At 51.6% G+C, this 27,723-nt stretch overlaps 2 protein-coding genes across 2 annotated transcripts in view; both read left to right on the top strand.

The window, feature by feature from the left end:
* Nucleotides 1-12,489, top strand: part of SYT17 (synaptotagmin 17) — a gene marked incomplete at its 5' end in the record, with an annotated part of 39,714 nt that extends 27,225 nt beyond the window's left edge. Inside the window, one exon of the mRNA XM_082312236.1 lies at nucleotides 11,851-12,489. Within this exon, the coding sequence (XP_082168362.1) occupies nucleotides 11,851-12,047 (197 nt within the window). The 3' untranslated portion in view covers nucleotides 12,048-12,489. The remainder of the gene's footprint in view (nucleotides 1-11,850) is intronic.
* Nucleotides 12,490-17,682: 5,193 nt separating this feature from the next.
* On the top strand, nucleotides 17,683-25,818 carry CLEC19A (C-type lectin domain containing 19A; the record flags this gene model as incomplete). Its single annotated transcript, XM_082311867.1, has 5 exons — nucleotides 17,683-17,773; nucleotides 23,316-23,481; nucleotides 23,976-24,069; nucleotides 24,841-24,973; nucleotides 25,739-25,818. 5 exons carry the CDS (start codon nucleotides 17,683-17,685, stop codon nucleotides 25,816-25,818), a joined length of 564 nt encoding a protein of 187 aa, XP_082167993.1.
* Between the last annotated feature and the right edge of the window lie 1,905 nt (nucleotides 25,819-27,723).

Genomic DNA, 27,723 nt, shown 5'->3' with positions numbered 1-27,723 from the left:
TTTTTTTGGCAACTTGACACACATCCCCTATGTGCCATCTTCTGCTCAAGTGCAAGCAAGTCACCTCTTGCAGAGAAATGGGGCAGGCTTTAAAAGACAGTATGTTCTGCTAAGCATGTATACCTGTGAACACAGGTGTTAATTATTCTTTGTCCTGTGGTAAGGGGAAGGTGGAGTTTGGCCCTGGCAGCAGGGCTGTCAGCTGCTGCCTGAGGTCACTTCCAAGCAGAAAAAAAGATATTTGAGGTGCAACTGCAGCCTTTGTGCTCCGGAGGGCTGGATGCTGGGTGCCTAGAGGCACCACGCTCTCCCCGCTGATGGATTTTGGGCAGGCTGTCCTCTAAATCCCAGCCTAACCTTCGGAAAGCCTGGGCTGTGCAGCAGGAGGTGAGATGACACCTGAAATGGGAGCACTGCGGTATTTTGTTAATGATTATAATGTTGTTAATAACAATCGTCGGTAATGCTGTTTGCGTTGCAGTAAAGCCCAGATGGCCCAATAAAAAACACCAGCGCTCCAGGGCAAACCGCATCTTGGTGACTCGTTAACATCTTTTGATCACTTACCATAAAAAATACAACCTTCAGCGCTCACAGTTAGGGGATATATACCTCCCTGAGGTCCTGTGATGACTCTGTATGTCTTTCCATCTAAATAAACTCTTGTACATGTTTAGATAACAGGATCTTTAGGGCTTGTGAAGCAAGCAGGGTTCCCAAAGAGGGAAAAATCATTTTTGTGCTCTGGGTACCATCTGTGCAAATGCAGAGGAAAAGCCTGCTTTGCCGTCTGACCTGGCCAAGAGTGTAGCTGGAGCTGGGAGAAGCATTGGGGCTGATGGTGTCTGACGGAGAGCGGTGGTGGGGCTTGTCCCACCGCGCTGTTCCCATCTGAAAGGTGGCCACGGCTCCAGCAGGACAGGGCGCTCTGCCCAGCGGAGGGAAACGGCTGGGGCAGGGTTTGCTTGTTGATGGAGAGGTGTCCTCGATACATGCGTGACAGCTGGCGAGATCTTCATCGTAAGTACTGGCTGAGGAGGCAGCTCACAGGCACTCTCTCTTCTGAACCATTCATAGGATTTTTTTATATGATTCTCTTCACTCTTCAGTATGTTTTAAAAATGGACCATGTCTCTTTTCTATAATGATTTAGGACCATTTTTTAAAATTTATTTTTGTAAGGATTTGAGTTCCTGAGGGAGCGTTGTTGAACAGTGAGACTTTGTACACCTACACCCGTGGTTTCAGTGACCACTGCAGAGGGGCACTGACAATACCGTCAAGCGTCTCCCTGCACCGAGTGCTGTAACAACGCGTGTCTTCAGGCCCCCGGATCACTTCGATGCTTTATCCCGGGGCGCTAATCAACTTCCAGTTAATAGGCAGTACTTAATTAAAATAACAAATTGCTGTTCGATAGCACTATACCTGGTTCCTCTATTGGCTCATTTTCCCTTTCCCTTGGCCTTTGGGAAAATTTAAGGACCATTTAATGAAGTTTGACTTTTTAGAGGGAAAAAACCCATCATTGTTGGTGTCTGTTGCTAATGGTGCAGTTCTGGGTGGTTTAGTTTGGTTTGCTTTCACTGAAATATTTTCTTTTTGAGGAAATACTGCCTGTTTTAGCATATTCATTCCTTTTCTGGCATTACAGCTTGAGAGGAGAGGAATTGGGTCTTCCTTGAAACCCTGAGGAACTGGGTCTTCCTTGAAATCCTGACTTCTCGTTAGAGGTGGTTGTTTTGGGACGTTTCTGTATCCGAAATAAATAGTCACTAATGGCGCAGACAGCCCCTGGTGAGCACAGCTCTGGCCCGCTGTCACCCTTCACTCCTAGGGATGTTGGAGATGCTCTGGTACAGACCAGTTTGGTTTTGTATGTTGTCTAATGAGCATTTTTTGGATGTTTGATAGAAAATGTTTTGGGGTGCTCTTGATCCCCATGACAGAGTTTCTGAGGCAGTTGGTTTTGGTGGAGATGGTGAGGAGGAGAGTAGCCCTGACCTGGCAGAAAAGGCTGATGGAGATGGGCCAAAGCTGAAGGTGGCCATCAGCTTCGGAGCTCACCTTCCAAGGCAGCCCAGGTTAGGCGAAGGGGCCAGCTGCTGCACCAAAGGCTTACAGCTCACAGACCCACACTTACCTATTGCAACTGGAAACAAAACTAACTAGGATTCATTCTGGGTGAGTCCTAAAGTTGGGCCTCCAGGAAGCTTGAGTTCTGGTTGAGGAGAAGATGGCTGAAGCTCCTCAAACCTTAAAACTGTTTTTCCCCATCAGCTCTGGTGGACAGACTTGTGGTGTAGATGTCTGAGACAAAGTGATGCTTTTGGTGTTTGCCTGCGCTGCACAAGATCTGTAAAAGTCCCATGAATGGGATGCAGAGATAGCGAGGCTTTTCAATGGTATTTTTTTAAGTAACAGGCTGATTTCTAAATGTCCCAATTAGCTGAGCAGGTTGAAGGCTGATAATGGTTTTGTCCTCAGGCTTCTCCAGAAATACACCTGAATTTTGATTTGCTTGGCTTTGTGAACGCATGACCTTCAGATGCCAGCGTCATCTTTAGGTTCCAGTTTGCAGGGATGGAAGCTGTGATGTGTTTGGGGTCATTACACATCTACACTTGAGCATCTGAAGCAGCAAGTCACTCTCTCCTTTCTCCTATTGCTTTTTCTCTCCTGCAAAAAAATATTCAGGCACTTTGTCTTTTGCACAGATATATGGGGGGGGGCGGGGAGAATCTCCTCTAATATATGAGGCCAATGAAACTTTTTTTCCCATGCTGGAACGCAGGAGGAAGAAGTGGTTTGTTTTGAAATGCTATCATGTTGGGCACTGTCACATCTTTTAGATGGATAGATAATTAGGCAACTTGCTGCTAGAAAATTGTTTCTTGTTGTCTATTAGATGTGTGTTTCTGAAGCATTGGACTGTCTGTTCCACATATCTGGAGCTCAGAAGCAGAATCTAATCTGTGCTTAAACCTGTGTAATCCTATCTTAGCCAAAGGGGAAAAAAAAACAAAAAAACCATTGATATCAGCACTGGATTTTCTGGGGATTTATACCTGTTCGATTTAGATCAGAATTTGGCCTTTGTGTCTGGCGTTATAAAATACTTCATGTATTTATGCACCGGACACCATATGGTCTGTGCTTGGGTCTGGGGAGAGCAGAGTGCTCCTGGCCGGCGCCTCCCATGGTCCCGGCTGCTTTGCTCCGGGTCCTGTGGCCACAGGAGGTCACCCATCAGGTCTTGTGAGGACATCTTCTGCTCTTGGGGCAATGGGAGAGGGGCACGGGGAGATGTGCTGGCAGCAGGAGACCTTGGCCTCCTGGAGACCGCCCTGCCTGGCAGAGCCTCTCCACAGCGGGTATGACACGTGGGCTTCAAAACCCTTCTGGGAGGAGGAAGGTCCCCATTGCTCTCCACCCTCCAGATCCCCACCTGTGGCTTCCTGGTCTCCACAATAGGTGCTGTTTGTGAGCCTGGAGTAGTTGACAGCAGTGAGGGTTGGTCGGAGATGCTGAGCGGGATCCTGCAGCCCTGATCCTGCCTGGCGTCACCTCTGGGTTAGGGCCACTCGGGGAAGGTGCTCCAGGGATGGAATTGGCTTTTTGCAGCAGGCTTGCTTTAACGAGGAGGAGTGAAACACTGTTAATCCTGGTGAGAGCAACATGATGCTGACGCTTCCTGAGCTAATCTGTTGCTTGCTTAGAAGGCAAAATTAGACTCAAGTGGACTGACTTTGTTACTAAGTCACGTGCAGCTTCGGAGTCTGTACCTGATTGTGGATGTGGCAGAAACTGATTGTCCTGGAGCTCCCTGGAATTTTTCAGGAATCTTTTTCTCCTAAAGAAAGGAGCAAACCCTCCTCTCTCCAGGCTGATCATCAGTGCTTGCTCATTTTGCCAAGCCCATTAATTTAAGCAGTGTCGTGCCTCTCTCAGCCTTGGTGTTTCATCTTGTTTTACTCATGCCGTGGTGAAAGAAATTGTTGAAATGTCTCACAAGGCCATAATCTTTCTGTTTATCAAATGAGGAAAAATCTCAGTGGCAGCAGCCGTGCTGGGCGGTAGAGCGGTGTCTGGAGATGAAATGCCTGTGCCTGTCCCCGTGGCCATCAGAGGAGACGCATGAACGTGCCAGCAGAAGCTGCCCCTCCTCTGTGGCCATCTCAGCCTTCGTTTGCAGGTGCCTTACAGCCTTGGTGTGAGGTGTAGAAATAGCATGAAGCCATTCATGTGCTTTGTTGGATCTGGGGCTCAAGGTGCGGAGAATTAAGATGCAATTTAAAAAAAAAAAGAGGAATTGGAGGTGGAAAAAGCCAACTGTAGATACTCCTTTTCAGTATCCGATGGGCTGTTGCAATAGATGCATCCAGTCCGCTATTCCAGTTCTTCCTGATGAGATAACTTCATGAGGTGTCATCCCTGCGTGTCCTTGAAACCTCTGCAAGACACACTTGTGTGTTTGCATTTCCCTTGCTCCCTGGGTCTCTGCTCTCTCCTACGGGATTTTCCATTTCTGAGGCCAGACCCAGCTGAGCCAAACGCCCGGCTCGGGGTGCAGTGCCAGGTGCATCCGCAGGGTCCCCTTCCCGGGCTGCCCCAGCCAGAGCACAGGGGCTGCCCTCACAGGAGGAGGAGGAGGGAAATAGTTTTCCAAAGAGTGTTTCCTTGGTGTGGCGGTGTTCTCCCACACGGAGCAGGAGCTGGATGCTGGAGCCGTGGTAGGTTTGAGCATGACCAAGATTCGGCCACGCTCTCAAGTGGTTCCAGTTCCCTCTGGAGCTGTGCAGGCGCAGACATTGCAGGGAGCAGCCTCACGGAGAAGATGCTGGGAAGTGAGTTTTACGTGCGCATCAGAGCCTGATGGAGATTAAATTGATAAATGTGAAACCACTGCATCTTCTCCTGTGCTTTTCTGTCCTCTCTACTAAATATTACAGGCCACGCTCAAGGAGCCAGGGGCAGAATTTGGTCTGTACCTGTGACCTTCGCAGTGTACATCATTAGTCCTGCTGCTGCCTGCTTCTAGCAGCACCCTCTTAGTGCTAAACAGCTTTTTAATATTGATGTCAAGCAGTTCAGAAGTAGTTTTCAGACCTGCTTAACCTGACAGCTCAGACCCACTAGCTGATGGCAGAGCTCAGCGGCCAGCATAGAAAAGGCTGAGCACTGGCTTCTATCTGCAAAGGATGGGGGACAAAGCGTTGCCTGTGTGAGTGGTGCAAGCGTGTGAAATAAGGCACTTTTTGAGACCCTGCCAAGCCCTGAGGCTGAAGTGGGGAAGTGCAGGGAGTGTTGATGAGTCAGTGCTAACAGGATTGTGGTTGCTGCCAGAGAGACCCCAAGGTCTCGTGAGACCTGTGTCCTCAGGGAGACCCTGCCGCTCAGTCGCCCACACGCAGCCTCGGGCGCGTCTTTGCTTATTTTTCCCCTGGTTTGGCTGTGATCCGAGGATGCATCTGGGCACAGCGCTTAATGTGGCCGCCGGAGCAGGACACTGATGGCTGAAGGTTTCTGGGTGTAGGTTTTGCAGCTCGCAGCACAACGCCAGCCGGCAGCAAGCATGGCTGCAGGGGTACAGTCGCGTCTCTGGGCTGTGGGGTTAGGTGTGCCTGTGCCGCAAAGCCCTTGCAGTAAGAATATTTACCATGTAGGTGTTTATTCAGTTCCTAGCCTGGGGGGCCAAGGGTATCAGGTGAAACTTATACAGGCTGTGGCAACAGCAATTTCAGGTATATAATAGCGGGTAAGACTTTTTTAAATGACTTTCATGCCTGATGATTGACCCAGGCATGCAATATTCTCCTCTAGACCAGCTATAAAAATTAAGCTGGGTTTTTGCTGTCTAGTATTTAGATTGACTAGCTTTATCCAGTAGTGGAAAGGAAAAGGGTAGGGCCCTCTAATTCCTTGGGGGTTTCTTCTGCTGGGGAGCTGGTTCCTGTGGCTGTATCTGCTGTGCTGGGAGATGCCCCTGGCCGCGGCGGGCCAGCTCCGTAATCGCGCTGGCTGGCGTGTTGTGCTGCCGTGTCGTGTGTCAGAGGGGTGCATGTGAGCCGCACCGAGGGATGCTCAGTTATTTATGGCCTTTTAAAATATGCAGGATGCAACCAAATTGTATTTAAAAGAAGAAAAAAGAAAAAAGAAAAAAAAAAGAAAAAAGAAAAAAAAGAAAAAAGACGACAACTTTGGGGGCAATTTGTTAGAGAGTGGGTGATGGTCTGCTGCAAATAAGCTAATGGCAAGCTAGTATAAACTGGTTGAAGATGTTCTGCTTGATGTCTAGCCTGAGTAAGAAGGCAGATCAAAAACAGAGGCACGTTCCTGCTTGCTATTTTTCTTTTCTCTGAGTTAAATGGTTTTAATTGCATTGCAGGTAACTGATGTAGGTGACTGAAGAAGCATTAAATTATTTGTGCTGGAGCCCACCCACTCCAGTGCGCTGAGATTTCTCTGCCCATTGCTCCCGGAGAGGCTGCAGCGGGTGCTCCGGCAGCTGCAGGCAGCAGCAGAGGCGCTGTGCGGCTGTGCTCGGCAGTGCAGCGTGGCCGTAACTGCTGAGTAACTGCTGGACACATCTGGTAGAAGGTTTACAGGAGGTACAGATGGTTTGTGACCCCAGCTGAGCAAGGTGCTTCTGTGTAAAGCTTGTCCTCCATCACATAAACGGTACTGATAGCCTTGAAGTTAGCTTAAGGAAATTTTTGAATTAGTGCTTTTTCCTGGTCATTATATATTCAATCAAAGGATGAATTAATATTTGAAATGCTAACTTAAATTCTGCTATTGCACATAAGTCATAGATCACGACTGCTTTGCAGTCATGCTCTTCACAAGTACTCGGCTTGCAAGTCTCAGTGTAGAGGCCAAGGGGAAGGTAAAGGGCGTTTTGGCTGGATCCGGTGCCTGGGCTGATGCCACTCAGGCAAACTCATGGGAAGTGCCAGAGTACGCAGTGACAGGCGAAGCTGTTGTCCGGTGAAAAGCAATTCTATGTGACTGAGGTTGGTAGGAAACATGGGAAAGCTCAGGCTGGAGTTGTGCTTGGAGCCAAACGTTGGAGCTCCAAGTCCCATCGCGTCCCCTGACAGTCCCTGCCACCCCTGGGGTGCAGCTCTGGGCCGTGCAGTGCCTGGTACCCGCTGTGCCGTGCTGCTCAGCCCTGCGGGGAGCACGGCAGCCGGGCCGGGGGTGTGACCCAGCCACCCCTCCTGCAAAGGAGACCTGTGGGGGACACGGGCCATTGCCTGGCTGATTGCTCTGCTCCCTACCCCGAAAAAAAGTTTCACGTAGCACCCAAGCCCCCATCAGTTTGATATGGATCAGTTAGGAATGATGCATCAGTAAGTATATAACATAAAAATGTTTTATTTACATCGCATCACTTGTCCTCAAGATTTCAACCCTTTCAATAGACATGAGTGAACCCAATTTTCTTTTATATTTCAGCATTTCTATTATAAAGAGTTTTTTTTTAAAGAAGCTGTTTCCAAATGCATCCCTCAGTAAAGAGCAGCTGTAGAAGGAATTGGTTTGACCTCTGCTTCCTTAATTGCTTTTTGCTCTGTGTTGGCCTGGAAATTGATGTTGCTATTGTGTAAATTACTGCGATGGTGGAAGGAGAGCTCATCAGATCAGGTGTGTAGTTTCTGTCAGGAAAACAGGTTTCTTAAGTGGAAAGCAGTGTCTACCTGTCCATAACCAGAGTCTGGGTCAGTCTGAAAACCCCAAATGATAATTACCTCATTTTCTGCTTCTGAGCAGCTCCGCAGAGTTACTGTTTTTTTGTGGCCAAGTGCAGATTTCATCTGAAATCTACTCTGAGCTCCTTTCAGATGGTGGAAGGGGATGCTCAGACATTGGGTAATAAATACAGCTCAGTCTGTTTGTACCGTAACCTGGGCTCAGAGCGCGGCGCAGCACCCAACTGCTGTCCTGTGGGCTGGATCATCTTCATTGATGATCTGGATGAGGGGATCGAGTGCACCCTCAGTAAGTTTGCAGCTGACACCAAGTTGGGTGGAAGTGTTGATCTGCTGGAGGGTAGGAAGGCCCTGCAGAGGGACCTGGCCAGGCTGGATCGTTGGGCCGGGGCCAACTGTATGAGGTTCAACAAGGCTCAGTGCCGAGTCCTGCACTTGGGTCACAACAACCCCATGCAACGCTACAGGCTAGGGGAGGAGTAGCTGGAGAGCTGCCTGGCAGAAAAGGACCTGGGGGTGTTGGTTGACAGCCGCCTGAACATGAGCCAGCAGTGTGCTCAGGTGGCCAAGAGGGCCAATGGCATCCTGGCCTGTATCAGGAATAGTGTGGCCAGCAGGACCAGGGAGGTGATAGTGCCCCTGGACTCGGCACTGGTGAGGCCACACCTCGAGTACTGTGTTCAGTTTTGGGCCCCTCACTCTAAGGAGGACATCGAGGTGCTGGAGCGTGTCCAATGAAGGGCAATGAAGTTGGTGAAGGGTCTGGAGCACAAGTCTTATGAGGAGCAGCTGAGGGAGCTGGGGTTGTTTAGTCTGGAGAAGAGGAGGCTGAGGGGTGACCTTATCGCCCTCTACAACTGCCTGAAAGGAGCCTGTAGCAAGGTGGGGGTCAGTCTCTTCTCCCTAGTAACAAGTGATAGGACAAGAGGAAACAGCCTCAAGCTGCGCCAGGGGAGGTTTAGGTTGGATATTAGGAAAAACTTCTTCACTGAAAGGGTGGTCAGGCACTGGCACAGGCTGCCCAGGGAAGTGGTTGAGTCTCCATTCCTGGAGGTATTTAAAGAAGGGATAGATGCGGTGCTCGAGGACATGGTATAGATGGACTTGGCAGTGATAGATTAACGGTTGGACTGGATGATCTTAAGGGTCTTTTCCAACCTTGACGATTCTATGATTCTATGTGTTTGAGAAGAGAAGCGATTGCTGCAGCAGAGGAAGGAATGGGGGAGAGCTGCTCCCCCTCCTGCACCAGGATGGGAGCCTGCGGTGCGGCATGGCTCCAGCCCGGTGCAGCAAGTGCCAGCAACACAGCCGGCCTCTGCTTTCAGCTTCTCACCTGGGCTTATGGGCTCCTACAGTTTCCCTTTCCAAGCTGTTATTGGAAGAACCAGTGACAGCAACAGAGAAAATTTTGCTCCTGAACGTGAGCAAAGAAAAGGGCTTATTTTCACACCGCTAATTTTAGCACCTTCTCCTGGGTAAGGTCTACGCAACAGCCTCGCACACCTCAACCATCAGCAAATTTGCTCAGTAAATACTGGCCGTTTTTAGAGTGGAGTAAAGCAATTAGCCTCCAAGAAAGGCAAGTTTTAAAGGCTCCTGAACTGATGAGTGAAGCTGAATTTTTGGCACACAAAGATCTCTCAGCTTTTGAGAAAGCTGCTGTGGTGAAGCAGCAAGTTTGTAAACCTGAGGTTGAATCTATTGCCACCTCTTGTTGTCTGTGTGTGAATAAGCATTTGGCCTTGGAAAACGTCTTCCCTGTTCTTCAGCAGTAAGTCTACCTCTGTGCTATTGAAACTAGTTAATGATAGAAGCAACAATGCTTGTATAATTAGCCCATTAATACCCTAAAGGAATCATCATGCTAATTACCCAACATGATGAGATTAGCAAGATGCTTTATAAGAATTCAGAATACTCAGATCAACAGTAAAATAACAAGTCTCCTTAGTTAGCACATCTACTCATTTTACCGTCCTGACGTGGATTATTTTTGAAGAATTGGTATGCCTGGGGTACTTCCCCACTGTTAATTTATCTTGTGATTAATTGATGGCCTTTAAGACTTCTTGGTTTAAATTACTTGGTATTGTCTCCCAGGATTAGGCTTCCTCTTCTTTCATTCTTGAAAAAAAGAATGGGGGAAAAAGGAAGGGAAAAAAAATCCTATATAAAAAATTAGGGAGGCATTTGGTTTGGGGGTACTTTTATGTGACTTTATCACAATATTTGTTTTCTCTAGGATAATAAATCATAGCAGGACATGTAGCATAGCCATGCTAGCTACACTTGTGATCCACTGCCTTGTAGGAGAACTCGTTAAGAACTCTGGCAGGCTGTGTACTAGGTGGAGATGGATGGCTTAAAATTCTCCTCATCCTCAAAACGTGGCCTTTCCAAATAACACCAACCTGGCCTCTTGACAGGGGCACTTCCGCAGCGGCACGTCGCAGAGAGCTGATGGCATCACTCCTAGATAACTGATGGCGACAAGCAGGAGTTTGAAGACAGACTTACAGTGCTCTGAGTTGCCGTGTAATTTTTTTTTTTAGCGCAATTATTTGGAGAAATGATTGGGACATTTGAAGGTTTGCTGTTACCAAAAATATCCCCAGGTAATTTGAAGTGGAGAAGCATCTCTTCCCATGAAGGGGGTGTCAGAGCTGTTGGAAGGTGTAAGCGAGATGTAACCTTGTGCAGCTTTATTTGGGGACTGCACTGGCAGGTGGCACCCGAGTCACCCACAGCAAGATCCCATACCGGTGCAGTAGCTAGGAACCAGCCTTTGCAGAGTACGGAGATGGTAGAGATACTGAGTAGCACATTAAAATAATACTAATGAATTGTGGGATATATAATAATAGGAAATACACAGCCTTGACAAAGATGCGTGGCTAAAAGCGAGGTGAGTGCTTAGTGCTCGGTGTCCTGCCTGCCTGGAAGGGCGTGTGCTGCATCGGGTGGTGCTGCCGCCAGGGATCCCAGATGTAGCTTTGCTGCCAGTACTGGTTTCCAGCAGCCCTGGAGAGCTGCTGCTGGCAGGGCAGCGGCGGCAACGCTCGGCTCCACGCCAGGCTCATGGCTCCATGCCAGGCTGTGCTCCCCCTTTGAACTTGCTCTTGCTGCACAAGCCTGGGTGGATTTGGAGCCCCTGTAGACATTTGTTCTTAAAAATCCCTCTCTTTCCTGAGGAGATTTTTTAATCCTTAATATTCCACTCAGCGCCTGTGGATATTCTGGCTTCAGCTTGCACAGACTTTTTGTTCAACTTTCTAATGAGCCGAGGCAGGGCTACAATTTGCAGAACACAAAGTGCTTTTGCTCCTGTCTGGCAGCAGCGTGCAGCCTTTCCCGGGATCAGGCCCATCATTAGAGTCCGCTGCTGTCTGCGATCTTTTGTTCCAGGAGACTGGGCTAAGCCAAAGGACAAGGTGTTGGGTTGATGCCTCTCCCTCGGTTGCTTTTCTGGACTTCAATAAGTAGCTGCAGCGATAATTATGGCAAATTGTTTCTGTATAAACATCCTGCTAACAGCCAGTATGTGTGTGATTCCTGTCTCTGAGTCGCGAAGGCTATCGATTAGCACTGGAACAGTGCGTGAGCATTTGGAGGAGGACAGTTTGAGATGCTGCTTGTTCATTTATCCAGGTGTGGGCCGCTTGGCTGCTTTCATCATTTCACAACGCCCAGGCAGAGCTTTCGGCATTTATTTACGCAATGTAATTCTGCTTCAAGGCCAGGTTGGATGGGGCTGTGAGCAACCTGGTCTAGTGGAAGGTGTCCCTGCCCATGGCAGGGGCGTTGGAACCAGATGATCTTTAAGGTCCTTCCAACCCAAACCATTCTATGATTCTATTTCACCTATTCTTGCTAAATACCATGATAACTGTTGATTTGTGTCCTGTTTATTTGAATTGTATTTCAATCTGTAGTACAGCTTATCTTATTCCTTCCAAACTCCTGATTCGGTCTCTCTAATGTTTTTGAGGTGCTGAGTTATATGCCAAAACCGCTGGCATCTGGCGTGCCGTGTGAGGGGGCATTTGCAGGGTGTTTGGCTTTCCAGAGGCAGAGGTCCGGGTGGACGAGTGATGCTTTTGCCTTGACCGGTCTCTGTTTCTGCTCTCCCCAGTGTACGGGCACAATGTGAAGAGCAGCAACGACTTCATTGGGAGGATCGTGATCGGGCAGTACTCGACGGGCGCCCCCGAGTCCAACCACTGGCGCCGGATGCTCAACGCGCACCGGACGGCCGTGGAGCAGTGGCACAGCCTGCGGTCCCGTGAGGACTGTGACCGCGTCTCTCCAGCGTCCCTGGAAGTAACATGAGGTGGGGGATTAACAGCAGCCAGACCAAGCAGGCGGATGAGGAAAAAAAAAAAAATAAACCACCGACCGAAACACCCCACCTCACACCCTACATGCACCCCACAGCAGCTCTGTTGGATTGAAGCGGCTGCCAGCACCCAACCGGCCACGCTGGCCTCTCTGAACCATGTCCCACCGGGTCCTGGCCGTTGCCCTGGGGCCACCAGCGGCCCGGCAGGTCGGACCTCTCGCTGCTCGCACCTGGCACTGCTCGGCTGTTTGCATCCCGTGCGGCGGAGCGCGTGGCCGGGCAGCGTGGGCTGCGCGTGGAGGTGCCGCGGGAAGCGCTCGAGCGGGTGGAAGAGTTGGGAGTTGCCTCCGCTGTCCTTCCAGTCCAAATCCATGGCTCATCCTCTCGGAGATATAAGTACCCGTGTGCTCTCGTTGGTGAACGTGGTAATTAGGCTAGAATATTTTTTTAAACGGTAGAACCTGTGGTGAAATCGATTCTGACTCCAGTTTTGTCCTTGTACTAGTTTTAACAGAATTAAGCTCCTGTTAGTACGTACGCGTGCATTTGTGTGCTGGGGCACGCACGTGTGTGTGGGGCCCCTTGTCAAACGGATCCGATGTCACGTCAGCGGTGAGACCTGCCACTCTCGATAGCAGTCTGTGTGCGTCAAGTAGATACAGTGATGATATAGCAAAGTAAACATTTCCAATAGCATTTGTACCGGGAAAGCCAGCTCATGTCTTTTCAAACCTGTGTTATGCAAAAGAAACCTGCTGCAGGGACTTTTGCAGTTAAGACGACCCAAAATACACAATTTTAATTCTCTCACAGGCTGCAGTGGCTCTTTCTGTGTTGCGTGTGTTAACCGAGGTAGTTTTCCAGGTCACCAAGTGAACTTAGTTACAGCCAAGCTGTCCTGTTGGTTGCTTCTGTACATTTTATTTTTTCATAGCGTATTGTCTGGTATGATGCAGATTGTATATTTATTGAAAATAAAATTCTATTTAATTGTGCCATGTAGACTGGGGTGATACTTGTTAGCAGAATTCATCTTTGTGTTGAGCTCCATCAGTTATGTTTATGGCACACAAAAAGCCAAAATGTTGGCGTTTACCCCCTTATTACCTGCTGCAGATGAAGCAGGAGCAATTTGAGAGAACCTGGGGACCTGCTGATGGAGATTGGTCGGGAGAGTGAGCCAAGTGCGGTGGTCGTGGCCATGCGTGGTTCCCAGACAGAGCATGCCCAGCGTGCTGCGGGTCGGACGTGTCAAAGTCTCTGCACTGGGCTCTGGGTCTTGGTTCTTTGCAGGAGCTGGCCCCAAATTATTATTATTTTTTATTGCTCTGTTTATCAACATTGAGACTGCATAAAAATCTGTATCTTGCTTACAGCCTGTTCAGGAAATCAAACAAGAAGGACATCACCCTGAAGAGAGCTGGCCCGTGACTTTATTGTCTTTCCACATCTTGGTTTTGGAGAAGGAAGGATCTGTTCGGTCTTCAGCAGTGTTTATCTGTGTTGGGCCGGAAAGCCTCAGGGTGTTACGGATGGGTTGGCCCTGCCGCCACATCAGTTGCTGCTGTGATCAAACAGGAGGTGGGGAAGGGCCCCGGGCTCTGGCTGTATCCTGCTCCTTAGGGCAGCTGTGTAACCGCTGGGTGGTGGCCCATGGCCCCTGCAGTGGCCCAGGCCCATGGCCCACTCCCCCTCCATGCACCCTGCAGTGCGGAGCCTTCCTGTGGCTGTGCTGGTCCCCAGGGTCCCATCGGCTGCTTGGGAGAGGTGCGAAGCAGCGCGCTCTCTGTCTGCCCAGCCTCAGTCCCTTTTTGCTATAAGTGGGAGAGTTGCCTTGAGCAAAATAAAGGTGGTGGTTGGGGCTGGGTACTGGGGGAAGCTTTGCCTTCACTTGTGGCCCGTTGACCTTTGAAACTGGAGGTGAGAGCGATGACAGTCCGGAGCTGGCACGCGGTGGGGCAGGCAGCAGTCATTTCCCTCCCCTCTGCTCATCAAATGCAGCCCGGAATGAACTGTTACCTCCTGTGCTTGTAATAGTTTGATTTTTAAAAAGAAAACAAGAGATACGTGCATATTTCATCTCTGTCTGTAGTTTGCCTGCTACAGTTAAGGACAGGTGAGCCTTGAAAAGCAAAAAAAACCCGATTTGTTTGGGCAGATGTCGTTGAGTCAGTCAATAGTCCTTGCTGCAGCCCAGGGTGTTTGTGGTCCAGCGCGAAGGTGTGTTGTAACTCTGACAGCAGCACGCCTCCGGTTGAGGACCCGCTCTGGTTTACATTGAGTCGTGGGTGTCTCGTTCCCTTCTGCACTCTGAGCATCCCTGTGCGTGCTCTTCGTGTGACGGCCGAGTCTGATACGGTGACCCTGCCATCGTGGAGGAGGGAATGCAATGAATGTAAGGAGGCTACAAGAGATGTCTCCACTCTGCATCAAGAAGCCATCTCTAAGCAGCTGTGGGAGAGGGACAGCGCGGACACCTTTCTCCTGAGCAGAGCACAGTGTGGCCTTGGGTAGAGGATGGCAAAAAAAAGGCCTCGGTGACCTTGTTGCCGAACCATCGCCCAGTTGCTGTGGCTGGGGGTGAACACAGGTAGGAGCTTACCCTTGGTGTGGTCATGCACGCTGTCCCCTGGTGAACACCCTTGCTTCCTACTGGCTGCTGCAGAGAGCTCCCTGCTGCTCTCCGGCCCAGCCGGCGTATGTTAGCAGCACAAAGCGATGGGGACAGCGGTTGCCACAGGGCTGTCCACGGGCATCCTCTTTCCGAGCATGTTGTGGATGGTGGGTTTCAGTTCTAACCTGCCTCTCTGCAAGGTGAAATTCCTCCTCTGTCCTGCAGTGAGGTCGATAGCAAATCTCTGTTCTCTGGCTTCCTCCTAGTTTGTCTCATCAATAAATCATGGTGGAGAGGGAGCCTGGGGGGAGTCCTGGGCAAACACACGCTGTAGGAGGCCGATCTCGTCCCGTAACTTGAAAAGGCTCAGACAAGGGGCTATGGTTTCACCAGTCGCTGCCATCAACATTAACATTCTTCCACGTTGGGTCTATGGGCAGCAGCACGAGCTCTGGGCATCCACTGAAGCTGAGCTGAGACCCGCCCTGTGCTTTGCTAAAGCGCTGGGGATGCAATGTTAACACAAGGCACTCGCCCATGAGTCTGTCCTTGGAGCCTTGCAGTCTTTGTTTTGCGGGGGGGGTGTGTGTGTGTGTGTTGTACATACATGGCCAAAAATTGGTGAGGAAACCCTGTGGAAAGGTCAATAAAAGCAGGATTCAAGCACACCGAGGAGCTCCCAACCTGGAGGGCAATGAGAAAACAGTGTGGGGAAGGAGGGGAGCAGAAGGGCTGAATAAATGAGATGTGTCTGTGCTCCTGGGGCTGCATCCAGCAGGTAAAACATGTCTCATGTTTTGTGATATCAGAAGGTAACCCAAAGTGCAGCTGCAGCTCCAGCCGACTCTGCATGCAGGACGTGCGTGTACTTTCCCAGTGCTGGGAGCAAAGCTGGTGCCCAGCTGCTGGGCCAGGCACGGAGCCGCCGGCTCGGGGTGCAGCTCGGGGGGCTCGGTGCTCCCGCCTGCGCACGGGGTGGGGGGATGCTGCTGTGGTGGGTCTGCCCTTAGAAACAGGATTGAAGCTATTCTGGAGCTCTGCTCTCCTTTTAAGCATAAACATTTGTGCTTTGGGAGTAGATTAATATGCTCAAAGAGTTTTGTTCCATACTTTGTTGATAATTGCTTACAACACTGGCTTTATCTGGGGATGGTGCACAGCTAAGAAGGGAGAAGGCATGCCTTGGTTTCTAATACTCTTGAATTCCATCATTTTTAGTGGTCTGATATATCAATAGCCTTCGGCTGGGGCTGCGTGGCTAGAAGGCGCGTCCCCTGGGTGGTGGATAGGGGATCCCTCTCTGGAGGGTGCACCGGATAAAATTGAAGAAGGTGCCGCGAACCAACACAGCCTAAGGGAAGGCCACCCTGACAGAAAAACCACTGGCCCTCCAAGTCATGGGGGTTGGGCAGGAGGCCAACTACCTCCTCCCAGAAAAAAAAATAAAAAGTTGCGGAAACAACGAGCATCAAGTCGGAGATGGAGAAAATCAGTAATGAAGTGAGGAGGAGGAGATGGAACTGGATCGGTCATGTCTTGAGGAAAAAAACAACAGAAGACTGCGCTGTGGCCCTTGGGACTCCAGAGCACGCAGCCGCAGACCGATCGAAGTGGAAGAAGGATGTTCGCGCCTTGTGTGCCTCCTGGCACTGAGAGAATTCAGATTCAGATATATCAATAGTCTTTTCCATGAGCCATATAGTTTCAGATTCATGTATGGAACTGCAAATGAAAGGGGAAGAGGAGTTTTCTTAGTAGGTTTTATTTAATGCAAAGAAAATTTAATATATGAAAGTTGATTGAATGAGTTACTGTCTCTGGATACTTAGCTATAGTGAAAGCTTTCTGTCACCCCAAGTAGTTTCTACCTGGATCTTGCCTGTAAAAACAGGGGTCATCCTAACTGAAGTCCCAGAAAACGCTGAAAATTTTAATCTGTAGCTAAAAATAAAAAGGGAATAGCATTGGCTGTGTTCCTAAGCAGTTCCTTCAATGCTAATTCAAGGCGTAAATTCGAAATGGAGCAGGACCACAGAAATGTCATAGCATTTGTGCCTATACCATTTCCCTTACCAGTGCAACGGCTAGGAAAGGACTTTATACAATATTTTTAAAAATCTGAAGTTTATTTCCAAAAAAAATTTGACCAAAGAAGGGAGATGTGCTAGATAATCTTGACTGTTAATAATATTGACTGCTGCCTGGTGCTGGAGGTTTTCTGCTGTTCCAGGGCTGCGTGGACGCGGCAGGGACCCAGCAGCTGGGCAGAGCCTGAGTTCTGAAACAGCCTTGGACCCCCTGGCCCAGCTGCGGCTTTCCCCTTCCAGGCTGTTTCAGCGTGTCCAAGCATTGCCTTTCCCCGGTTAAAAAAAAAGAAAAAAAGCAAGGGAAAAATGGGGAAGTAAGGGGTTAACCCCCCCAGCTGCAGGCTGCGCGGAGGCAGCGCTCCCTGCAGCCGGGGTCCCCGGCCGCAGCCGCGGGGCCGCAGCCGCCCCTTCCCCGCCCCGGGCGCGGCCCTCGCCCCCCAGCTGCCTCCGGAGGGCTGCGGGCCGGCAGAGCGGGCAGCAGGGGCGCGGCGTGCCGGCACCCCGGGGCCGGGCAGGTCTGCCCCGGGCTGCCGCCTGCCCCGGGCTGCCCGCCGCCCCAGCACCCCTGCGGGGCACGGCGGCCGGCACGGCGCGCTTGGGCAGTGCTAACCTGGGGACGCAAAATAACGTCTCAGGAAGCAACCGTGGGGGTCGGTAAGGGATTTCCTTGCTTCCTTGTGACAAAGGCTCCCCCGGGGCAGGCCGCGGGCGCGGGGGGCTGGCGTGGGATGCGCTGAGCGCGCCCGGGCTCAGCCGGCGGCGGGCGGGAGGCGTGTGGGGCTGGGAGCGCCGCGGCTGGGGGAGGGAGCGGCACCCCGCCTACATCCACCTCCCCGCCCGCAGCCTCCCCGGCACAGCCGGCGGGTCCCGGAGCGAGCGGGGACCCCGGGAGCTGGGGGAGCGCCCCGGCCTCCCGCCCCGGCCATGGGCACCGGCTGGGACCTGTGGGCGCTCCTCGCCGCCGCCGTGCTCGCCGCCCAGGCTTTCCCCCAGACGAACATCAAGATCAGCCAAGGTGAGTGCAAAGCCTGGATTGCGGCGTGGGGTGAAGGTAACCCTTAAACCGCGACGGCTTTAGCGGGGAGAGGAGAGCGCGTCCCTCCTGCAGGGTCGGCTTTCGCCGACTGCTCCAGAAATCGCTGACTTTCCTTGAAATCAACTTTCTTCTTCACTGGGGGGACGTGGCGAGAGCAGCCCCGCTCGCTCTCTCCCAGGATAGTGAAGCTGACCCGGCTCTGGCTTTGCTTCTGCGTGTTTCTTTCGCCTTCAGCAGCGCGCGCTCGCGTGGCACGATGCCGTGGACCCTCAGCCATCCCTGCCGTGGGGCTGGCGTGGAGGGCAGGGGCAGCGGGCAGACATAACTGCATGCAGGCACACATCTGCGTGGTGCAGGACTGCAGGCCGGCAGGGCAGGCGGGGAGGACCACCGTGGTGCCCAGTTTATTTATTCACACTTATTGTATGTGAAAAGTGGCCACAAATAAGTGATTCCCCCTTATTCCTGTTGGTGACGGCAGCTTCTTTATGGCACTTAAGGTTCTTGCAAACTTTTTCACGGGGCTGGCATGACCAAGTGGCTGCTCTGAGTTTGTTCGCGCCCTGTTGGATTTGTATGGGAATGTGAACAGAGAGGGACTCCTTAAGTACTGTTTGGTGAGTTCGTGAGAAAAAGGATTGATAGGAGCCCAGCTTTCCTGCCAGATGCCTAACCCATGGGAGCTTCACCAAAACTAATTAAGGAGGAAAAAAAAACATGCAAGATAACTCCTATCTGTTAGTGCTGGCTGCAGGAGGGCTGCTGCCGGCGCCTGCCATAGCCTCACGACTACAAACATACCTGGAAGAAGATCTGAAGATGTAAAACCAGCTTGGTTTTGTTACAGGATTTAGAAAACCAGAGCCCTCTCTGTGAAGGGATGTTACTTCCAACATGCTTCAACTGGTGTTTAAAATTTTACTTGGAAATTTGTAACATGTGCTTTAAAAAACCACATCAGAGTGTGTAAAATATTGCCCAGTTATTAAATGAGCTTCATGTCCATTGGACAATACCATCCCCTCCAGCTCCATACATCCCCCAGACACACGGCAACCAAAAACCCTCCCATGAATTGCTTGTTTTGAAGGTGGATGCTAAGAGACTTTTTCATCTGTTAATGAAAGGTAAATACTGCAAATCACATGAAGGTGGGATTGTTTGTCCATAATGACTGTGGTGTCAGGGCTTAAGGACGTGCTCCTAAAGCCATGGGTGACCTGAGGCATCCCAGCATCATACAGTAGCACTGTCTTAGCCCCTGCCGCACGCTCCTGCCCACCAAACCCCCATCTTAATGCTTATTCTTTGTGTTTTTTCAATAAAGAGGATGTGGGCTGGCAGATGTGTCGAGGCTGTGGTGGGATGGAGGTCTGGCTCAGCTGGCACTTTGAACCCCCCAGCCTCACTGCAGGCTGCTTCTGCCAAAGCCGTCCTCGGGGGGCCCTGGGGCTCCCCGTCCCAGCCCTGTTGTCTCTCCCATCCCCTATAACTGCCCACTGCTCTGGCAGCACTGACACAGGGTAAAGCTGTGCTGCCGGTCTTCCCCATGGCCCCAAGCTGGTAAGAGGCAACTCGGTGTTGGTGAGCACCAGGGTGCTCATCCTGAGCCCCTGCTCTGACCGCCGGCTGGGGAGCGCTCCCCATCCCTCGCTCTCAGCATCGCAGCCCTCGGGTACCAGCGGAGGGGCTCCACAGGCTGCTCTGCCCTGGGAAGGACCCAGCCTTGCACATGACGGGGATCTCCTCAGCTCTTCTCCGTTGGCATCAACTTCAGACAAGCCTCTTGGGCGTTGATGGACACCCTCCAAACCCAGCTGCTTGCCAAGAACTGAAGAGGTTCACTTGCTTTTTCAGGTCAGATGGCAGCATTAGCTTATGGATGTGCCAAGAGGGGTGTTTCAAGGCTATGCCTTTCAGTGAGGTGTCTCCTAACATCTCTAAGCTTTTTGGTAAGTCATCAGCTGCCAGCACTGACCTGATCTGATCTGCTCTCCAAAATGCTTTGATGGAGCTGCAGTATAGCCAGGACTCTTCCTTGCACAGACATCCCTTGCCAACCTTGTCCCAGCCCCAAACTTCGTGTCTCAAATCTGCAGATTGCTGGAGGTGAGGCAGCATTGCACCTTGGGATGAAGCTGGTCAGGAAAAAAACCTGCCCTTCCCTGGCTGAGTCAGTGGGAGTCCCACAGCTGGTATTTTATCCTTTTCAGTAGCATCCTGGAGTAAAAAAATGCGTGAAACTGGCTGGGGTTTTCTCAGTTAATTATTTCTGTCTGGAAAGTGGCCACTTGGGGAAGTGAAACTTTTTGGCAGAGCAGTGCCAGCTTCTGCAAGATTTTGACAAGTGATTTTCCCGGCGGTTCTGCAGTGGGTCTCAGCTAGTAAATAAATAAAAAGGCTTCAGTTTTGTTGGCACTATCACAAATCCAGAGAGCACAAAACTCTTTTTCTGACCCAAAATTCTTGTTTTCCAGCTTTTCTGAGTTAGTAACAGCTGCCTGATATGAATCTTATCCTCAACCAAGTTTGGACATCTATTTTGCTGGTGCTGCGTTAAAACATGGCCCTGACCTTAAAGCTTCTGCACTGTAAATAAGCAAAGGGAGGAAGGATTCTTACCATCATTTTTCAGGAGGAATTTGGGGACAAATGGATGAACTGACTTGGGGTCGGCAGCAGCCCCTGTCCCGCGGGCAGTGGCTGTGCTGCTCCTGCCCTGTGCGGATGAGCTGATGCTGCTGGGGGTGATGTTTGCTGGGTTGCTTAAAAGTGAGGATCTGGTCTAAATAGCCCCAAAATGCTTCCCCTGTCCCCCCTTCATCAAAATACCATTAGCAGCTGCTGGCTTGGGTTATGAGGTTTTCCTACAGAGCCATGAGTGGGCTCATATACTCACAACCATACATCCGATTTCTTACGGCCTTTCTGCTAAAAATAGCCCCCAAAGACCCCAGATAAAGTAGCACCCCCAGTTGTTCCTGCCTGTAAAACTGGGAGCAATAGTTCTCCTCCAAAGAGACAGCCAAAGCCTCTGATCCTGACCTAACAGAAAAGATGCTAATTAAACGCTGACCTCCCGTATTTTCCTTTTCAGTATATTTAACCTTAAATTCCTTCAGGCACCTCTGGTTCACTGAAGCTCATCAAATTAATGCTACCTAATGGGAAGCAGTACGGAGTAACAAAGAAGGACTGTCTCCATCTCTGACTTGGTTTTGGCTGCTCTGAACAAAACGAGGGTGATTTTCCCGGATGATCGGGGCGCCGATGGGCCCAGCTTGGAGCCAGGGCACTGGGACGCCTGCTGCAATTAGCGCTCGGGAGCGAAGGGCCCCGTTTGCTGGGCATGCTGCTGGGTTAAGGCCTGTGAATTTTGCCACCGTGCTGCTAGAGGTGAAGAGTTCATCAAGGCGCTTCACAGCCTGTATAATAAAACCCCAGTTGCTGGGGGAGCTGGCGGTGCCTGTCTGCCGCAGACCCCCGGGGTGCTCTGGGCAGGAGGGAGCAGCAACCTGGAGTCACCGTGAGCCAGGACCAGATCCCAGCCCTGTCCCGAATGGGGGGACGCGCCTCATCCACAACCTGGTGGTGAATCTGAAGCCTCATCCTGTGGGTTTCACCCTCTGCCCTTGCTCTGCTGCTCTTTCAGTGTGGCAGGGACCCCTGGCCGGCGCCATGTGGGGAGGAGGGCTTGGCTCCCAGGACATCACATCAGCTCTCGGTGTTCCTGGTCCTTCTACTCTATTGCTATAATAGCAACAATTTGCATTTTTTAGGGCTATTCAAAGGTTTTTTCCAAATGCAAGGATGGCAGGGTGTGAGTCTGAGAGCTGAACCCTGCATTGCCACTGAGCTGGCTGTGGCTTGGCCACCCTCCTGTAAAGCTGTTCCTCTTGTTTCCAGCCCGGTGTGCCTTATCTTTTTCCCTCCACAGCCCGTAACTAGTGCTGATGAGGGTGGGAGAGCCCCTCACTGCTTTCAGCGCGTTTGTTGCTCTGGGTGCAGATCTGCTCCCAGCCATGGCTTCTCCAGGGGCAGGGGTGATGGGGCGACAGCCAAATGGATGCTACTGGCAGTCGGGTTGGCCTCTGCACCTTGCTCAGGGGAAAAAAAAAGGCTCTTTGCATTTGTGGTTTGTCACCTGGGAGGGGTGTGTGACAGGAGGGACCCGGGGGCTGGCTCGTGGGTGTTTGTAAAACGCTCAGGGATCCCCAAGTGGAAAGAGCTGATGAAATATGAAATTATCACCCAGAGCTGCCAGTGCAGGGAAGGATTCGGCTCCATGAACGCTCCCGCAGCTGCTTTGAATTCACCTCGCCTCTCCTTTTCCCCACGCCGATGCTGCCCTTGCCGCTCCCATGTCCTGCGCTGCCGCTGGCAGGGTTTTGCTCTCCCCACCCTCGGGGAAAGCCATTCCCCCCCGGCCCCTCAGTAGCAAAGGCCCTGTAGCAGCACCCTGACCTCTCCGGGCTTGAGCCTGTTACCTGCTTGGATAGTTTCATGGCATCTGATGTGTGCTGTAACCCCCTGCTCCCCCTGCCCTGCCCGCCTCCCCGCTCGCTCCAGCAGGACCCCACGGGGATGCGGGAACTGGCTCTGGGGGACCTGGCAATTCCCCAAGGCTCAAAACCCAGCAGCTAAGAGAGCTAAGCCTATGTGCCACAAGATTTGGGGGTCACGCGTGCGTTAGCGTTGGGTGCTGTGTTGTGTGTGTGTGCTGCGTCCTCCCCACGCGTGACGTGGAGGAGGTCAGAGGGAAGTGTTAACACCGCTGCAGTGTTTACAGCGCAGCAACAGCAAAGGCTCCAGAAATGTGTCCTGCCCCCCAAAAATGGCCTCTTTTGGGGTAACTCCCCCGCTGTGTTGAACAGTGGTGGGGGAGGAGGAGCGGCCTCATGGAGCCCCGGCTCTTATCTGGTGGCGGGAGGCAGATAGGCTGGCACCGCTCCCGGCGGCATGCACGCCTTGCCTGGCTATTTATGGGGCCGAAAGCCAACGCGTGCGTATGTGCACGGCTGCGTCCGGGCCCAGGGACACAGGGGATGGTGAGGGGGTTTGCTCAGAGGGAGGAGGTGCAAGTTGGCCTTGCAGGAGGGCAGAGTGCGGCCATAACCCTGCAGCCCCTGGCTGTCAGCTCCCATCCCAGCACGGCGGCTCCGGTAGTGCCTGATAGAGATGAGAGGAGCCCTTATCTTGGTTTCCCCAGTAGCAAATGTCAGTGCCTTTATTTTAAGCACCCTCTGCCTAAAATGATGTCAAAATGGCTTGAAATGTCCCTCCTGATTTAGGCAGATGCTAAAACCGAGAAACCCATAGCTTTTGCAAAATGCGTTTTGGCTTTTGCAAACTTTTGCACCACTTCTACAACGATTGGTTTTTCCATGCATGTGTTTGGTGGTTATTTGCCTGGGTGAGGTGGGGGGAGCAGGGCTGGGTAGCGCTGCCTCCACTGCCTGCTTGGCTGCCCGGCCACACTGCTTTGCCATCGGCTGCTGGATGTCCTCTGCTCTGCCCCCAGCCATGCCAGAGCCCGTCCACGCCTACTCCTGCCCGCTCTTCTGGACAGAGTACGAAGGCCATTGCTACCGGTACTTCCCCATCAACAAAACCTGGGCTGAAGCTGACCTCTATTGTGCTGAGTTCTCCATTGGCATCAGATCAGCCAAACTGGCCTCCATCCACAGGTGAGGGGAGCAGAAACATGTCATCCCACCCTGGCACGGCCTGGGGAAGAAGGAAAATGGGGACGAAGTCCCACTCCCACAGCACAGGCTCTGTGCCAGCTGCAGGCTCATGTTCCAGCCTGAGCATCCGTCTGCAGCAGTGACCAGGTCAGGTCTGATGCACTGGGCACACAAAGGCAATGTAAAAAATGCCTTTTCCTGGCCTGGCAGGAAAACTGACATAGTATTCCCTGAATTTCCCAAAACTGTATTTTTTACTCTTGAAAAAGGGATAGGAATACAACAAGATTACCCAGGCTTTTTCCCCCGCTCCCTCTCCCCCAGCTCTCCCCCACACTACACACCTCTTGCACAGACCTGGGAAAGTAGTCAACAGCAATTAGAAGAGGGGGACCCATTTGGCCATGCCGTAGGGCGAATGCTTGGGGGCATGCCTGACCATTTGCCTGACATACATACCCCCTCAGCGGCTCCGTATTGCTCTGTTTTGCCAGCTGGGAAGAAAACGTCTTCGTCTATGACCTGGTGAACAGCCGTGTGCCGGGCATCCCCACCGACATCTGGACGGGGCTCAACGACCTGCGGCAGGTGAGAGCTCCCCGTAATCGCGTGGGAAATGGCTTTGAAAAATTCACTTCCCTGCGTTCTCCCCCTGGAAAGCCACTTGGTTTTCTTCTGTGCTCCTTATAGCCCCATTAATTGGGTGGTGGTGTAGGGTCTGTTGTGCAGCGCACGGGGGAAAGTTGTAATTTCATCCCCTCCAGTCTGCTCTTAAAAGAAAAGTATTACTAGAATTAATAGATTAATAATTAGTAATTATTCACATCATATTTTATTAATGGATTAATAGAAAGAGTATGGTACTGCTGGTCCAAGAAGAGCAAATAAACTGAAAACGTCTCCGATGTCAAAAATCACCAAGTTTCATTGCTTTCTTGTGATACTCTGCAACTTTTCAAAGCTGGCATGTTGGAAATGTATAGTCTAATATGTAACAAAGAGAAAACCAGACCATCAGGAGAACAGTCCCATCCCAGCAAATTTTTTGGAGATATTGGGAAAGGAATGGAAAAACAGGAAAAGGAACACAGAATTGGGTGGGTGTGTTAAAAAATATATGGGTTTAATTTCTGGGCTTCCCCTGGTGAGAACACTGCGAATGCTGGGGCTTTCCCGGGTAAATTTGCAGTTGTAAAACCCAAACGAGCTGTTTGCCCTTTGCTGAGCGGTGACAGTCTCTCCCCGTGTCCCCGGGCTGTGTGGCACTGGGGATGGGGACGGGGTCTGTGTGGGAGCAGGACCCCCCCACTGCAAATGCGGCTCTGCGATCGCCGCCTTTCTCCGCTCACCCCGCACCAGGAGGGTCACTTCGAGTGGACGGACGGCTCCTCCTACGACTACCACTACTGGGACGGCAGTCAGCCCGACGACGGGATCCACTCCATCCCGGAGGAGGAGGACTGTGTGCAGATCTGGTACAGGCACAGCAGCGGTGAGTGCCGCGCCAGGCGTCGAGGGCACCTTAAGTCTTATTTGCATGTCAATAAATTCAATCCACTGCAGCTCCTAATTTTCTGAAGAGGTTGCTGGCAGGCTGAGGATTTGCATTTTCATTTTTTATTATTATTTTCTTTTTTCTTTGCAGAGAAGGGATGTGTTTTCTCTTTCACTACATACATACATACACACACACAGTTCCTTTCCCTCTGCGCACAGCCCATCTCCCTCTGCCATAGCAGCGGCAGGAGGGGAGCATCATCCACTTTGAAGAATTACCGAATTTAGCCAAAGGTCAAATGTTCCCATTTCCCCTCCCATGGAAACACCCATCGGTTTGCCAGCTTTTCCCTCCCTTGCTCAGGCCAAGGGCATCTCTCTGAAGTGGGGCAAGACCCTGCTTGTGCAAAAATCCCACTTCACACCCTCATTGCCAGTGAGACCAGTCAGGTGTATCCAGACCCCCCTGAGCATACCTAAATGCTCCATCCATGGGCAGCCTGTTGATATTTTGTGGGGTACGGGGCTGCGTTTGCAGCTGCCTCCCTGCTACCGTGTTCCAGCCAGGGTCAGGTATCCCCGCCAGCATCCCCAGGACAGGGATGGAGATGCTGGGAGGGGGCACGGCCGGGAGCAGCGCAAATGGAAGCATACCCAGGGAAAGCCTCCTGCAATGGCAGGAGGTCCCAGTCCTGAGGGCAGTGCATGGTTACCTCCTCATGCCTTTTTTCAGCTAACGCCTTGTTTTTTTGGGGGGTAGCGCTACGCTCCTGGAACGACAATGCCTGCAGCAGAGCCTTCCCCTTCGTCTGCAAGATCCCCTCGCTGGCCCTGGACTGAGGCTGCCAGCGCTGCCTGTGCCCCTCTCGTTGTGGGTGACCTCTCCAGCCATGCCGGGGAAGAGCGGCCGGGACGTGGCACGGGCGGTGAGAGCCACGGAGCTGCTCGGCATCCCCAGCCAGACCCCAGCTGCAAAAATCCCTCCTGGGAGTGCTGCAGGGACAAACCCAGCGCTCACCCTCCCCACGGGTAAACGGCGATGGGAGCTGTGTTAAACGGCGAAGGATCCCCCCAAGCCTGAGCTTTGGGTTTCAGATCAACTATCGCAGTGTATTAGAGGAAACCCATGATTTTATCAATACACCAAACCACTAGCACAAAAAAATAGCCGTGTGTAGGAAATGATTTGCCCGTTGATCTGTGAAGAGTGGAGGAAAACTGTTATTTTCTATTAAGTTATGCAAAATGCCTCTTGTGCACGTTATTTTTCTCTCTGCTACAATAAACAGCAAACAGCAGGTGGAGGCTCCTCAGTCTTTCTAGCGCTCGAGAAGCAGCAACTCCCCAGGGACGTGGGGTCTCATGCAAAAGGAGCTGGTTTTACCCCAATCTATTCTGTATTAAAAAGGTGCATTGAGGGGGAGGGGATGCCTGGGAAAGCTTATTTTATTGACCCCGGCTGTTTTTTGGGGTCCCCGGGGGCAGCCTGTGTGCACACCCTGCCCTTTGCCCGGCCTCCATCAGCCACATGGCATCACCGCATAGGGTGTGTGGGGCACTCAGCGCCCACAGCAGGTGAGCAGGATTTGGCCCTGGCTGCTGTGGGCTGAGCGAGTTACAAGGGAGGCAGGTGAAGGGCTGATGGGCACCAGCCCATTTGTAAGGGTGGGTCAGCCCACCCTTACAAACCTTTCCTAGGTGAGGAGAGCTCACAGCTCTCGGTGTAGCCCTGTTTCCTAGTGGGATACTGCTCTTCCCTGCAGCCATTGCTGACGTCCCTCTGTTCTGCGCTGGCGCCGCAGAGGCACGTTTGTCTACCAGGTAAGTAATGTCTCGGGAGGTGTGCGTTGATGTGGCAGCCCTAGTGCACCTTGTTTGGGATACTCAGTGGGAGATGGGCCCCTCCGCCTTGTACGTGGGTGAATTTGCAGGGTCTGGGTGCATGTGGGGCTGTGGTGGTGCCAGGACCCAAGGAAGGGCAGTGCTATCAAGGCAAAAACATGCCCCTCCTTCAGGGAATGCGACTGCAAGGGCGCTACTGGACCCAGTCAAATGCAATAAAATCAGTGCTCCCTGCAGGGTGACCCCCCCCCCCCCCCCGGTCCCTCGCCCCGGTCCCACGCGGCCCTGTGGCATCCAGGTGGCTTTGCGAGAAGCCCCATGCAGAGGGGGCTGCCTTCCCCGTGGCCTCTCTTGGGAGCGATGTGTCCCCTTTGTCCCTGCTCCAGCAAAGCCCCAGGGTCTCACAGCACCAGAGCAGCTGGGACAGCCCTGGGCTGCCCTGTCTTGGCTGCTGCCTGTGAAGATGAGTAAAAGCATCCTCATAAAATTGTCTGGTCTCCCTTGATGTCACCGTCTTAGAGACATAAAATTTCAAAACTAAGACTTTCCAGAGCAATTACACTGCATACAATGAGGTAAGTAACTGAGGCTCCGCTGGGAGCGTCTAACGGCTTCCTCGGGTGTCAGCACGGCTTTCAGCTAAAATACATTTCCACTTGGAGAGAAACTGCAAAACTTGGTGGGGGTAATGGTGGTGGTGTAAGTGGAACATGTGTGTTGGAGCAGGTTTCTAAAATAAGGAAATACTGTCATCCATGATTATGTCTTTTTATATTTTATATTAAAATATTGATATAAAAATACATAAATGGATAATATATCAAAATAAAAATATATTGTTTCTAATGTACTTTTTATATATATACTATCCATGTATTTATATGGAAAGTAAGCAAGTTGCAT

Source organism: Platalea leucorodia (genome assembly GCF_965183815.1).
Source record: "Platalea leucorodia genome assembly, chromosome: 5".
Taxonomy (NCBI): domain Eukaryota; kingdom Metazoa; phylum Chordata; class Aves; order Pelecaniformes; family Threskiornithidae; genus Platalea; species Platalea leucorodia.
The sequence above is the reverse complement of the archived record's forward strand: the minus strand, read 5'-3'. Positions and strand labels throughout refer to the sequence as shown.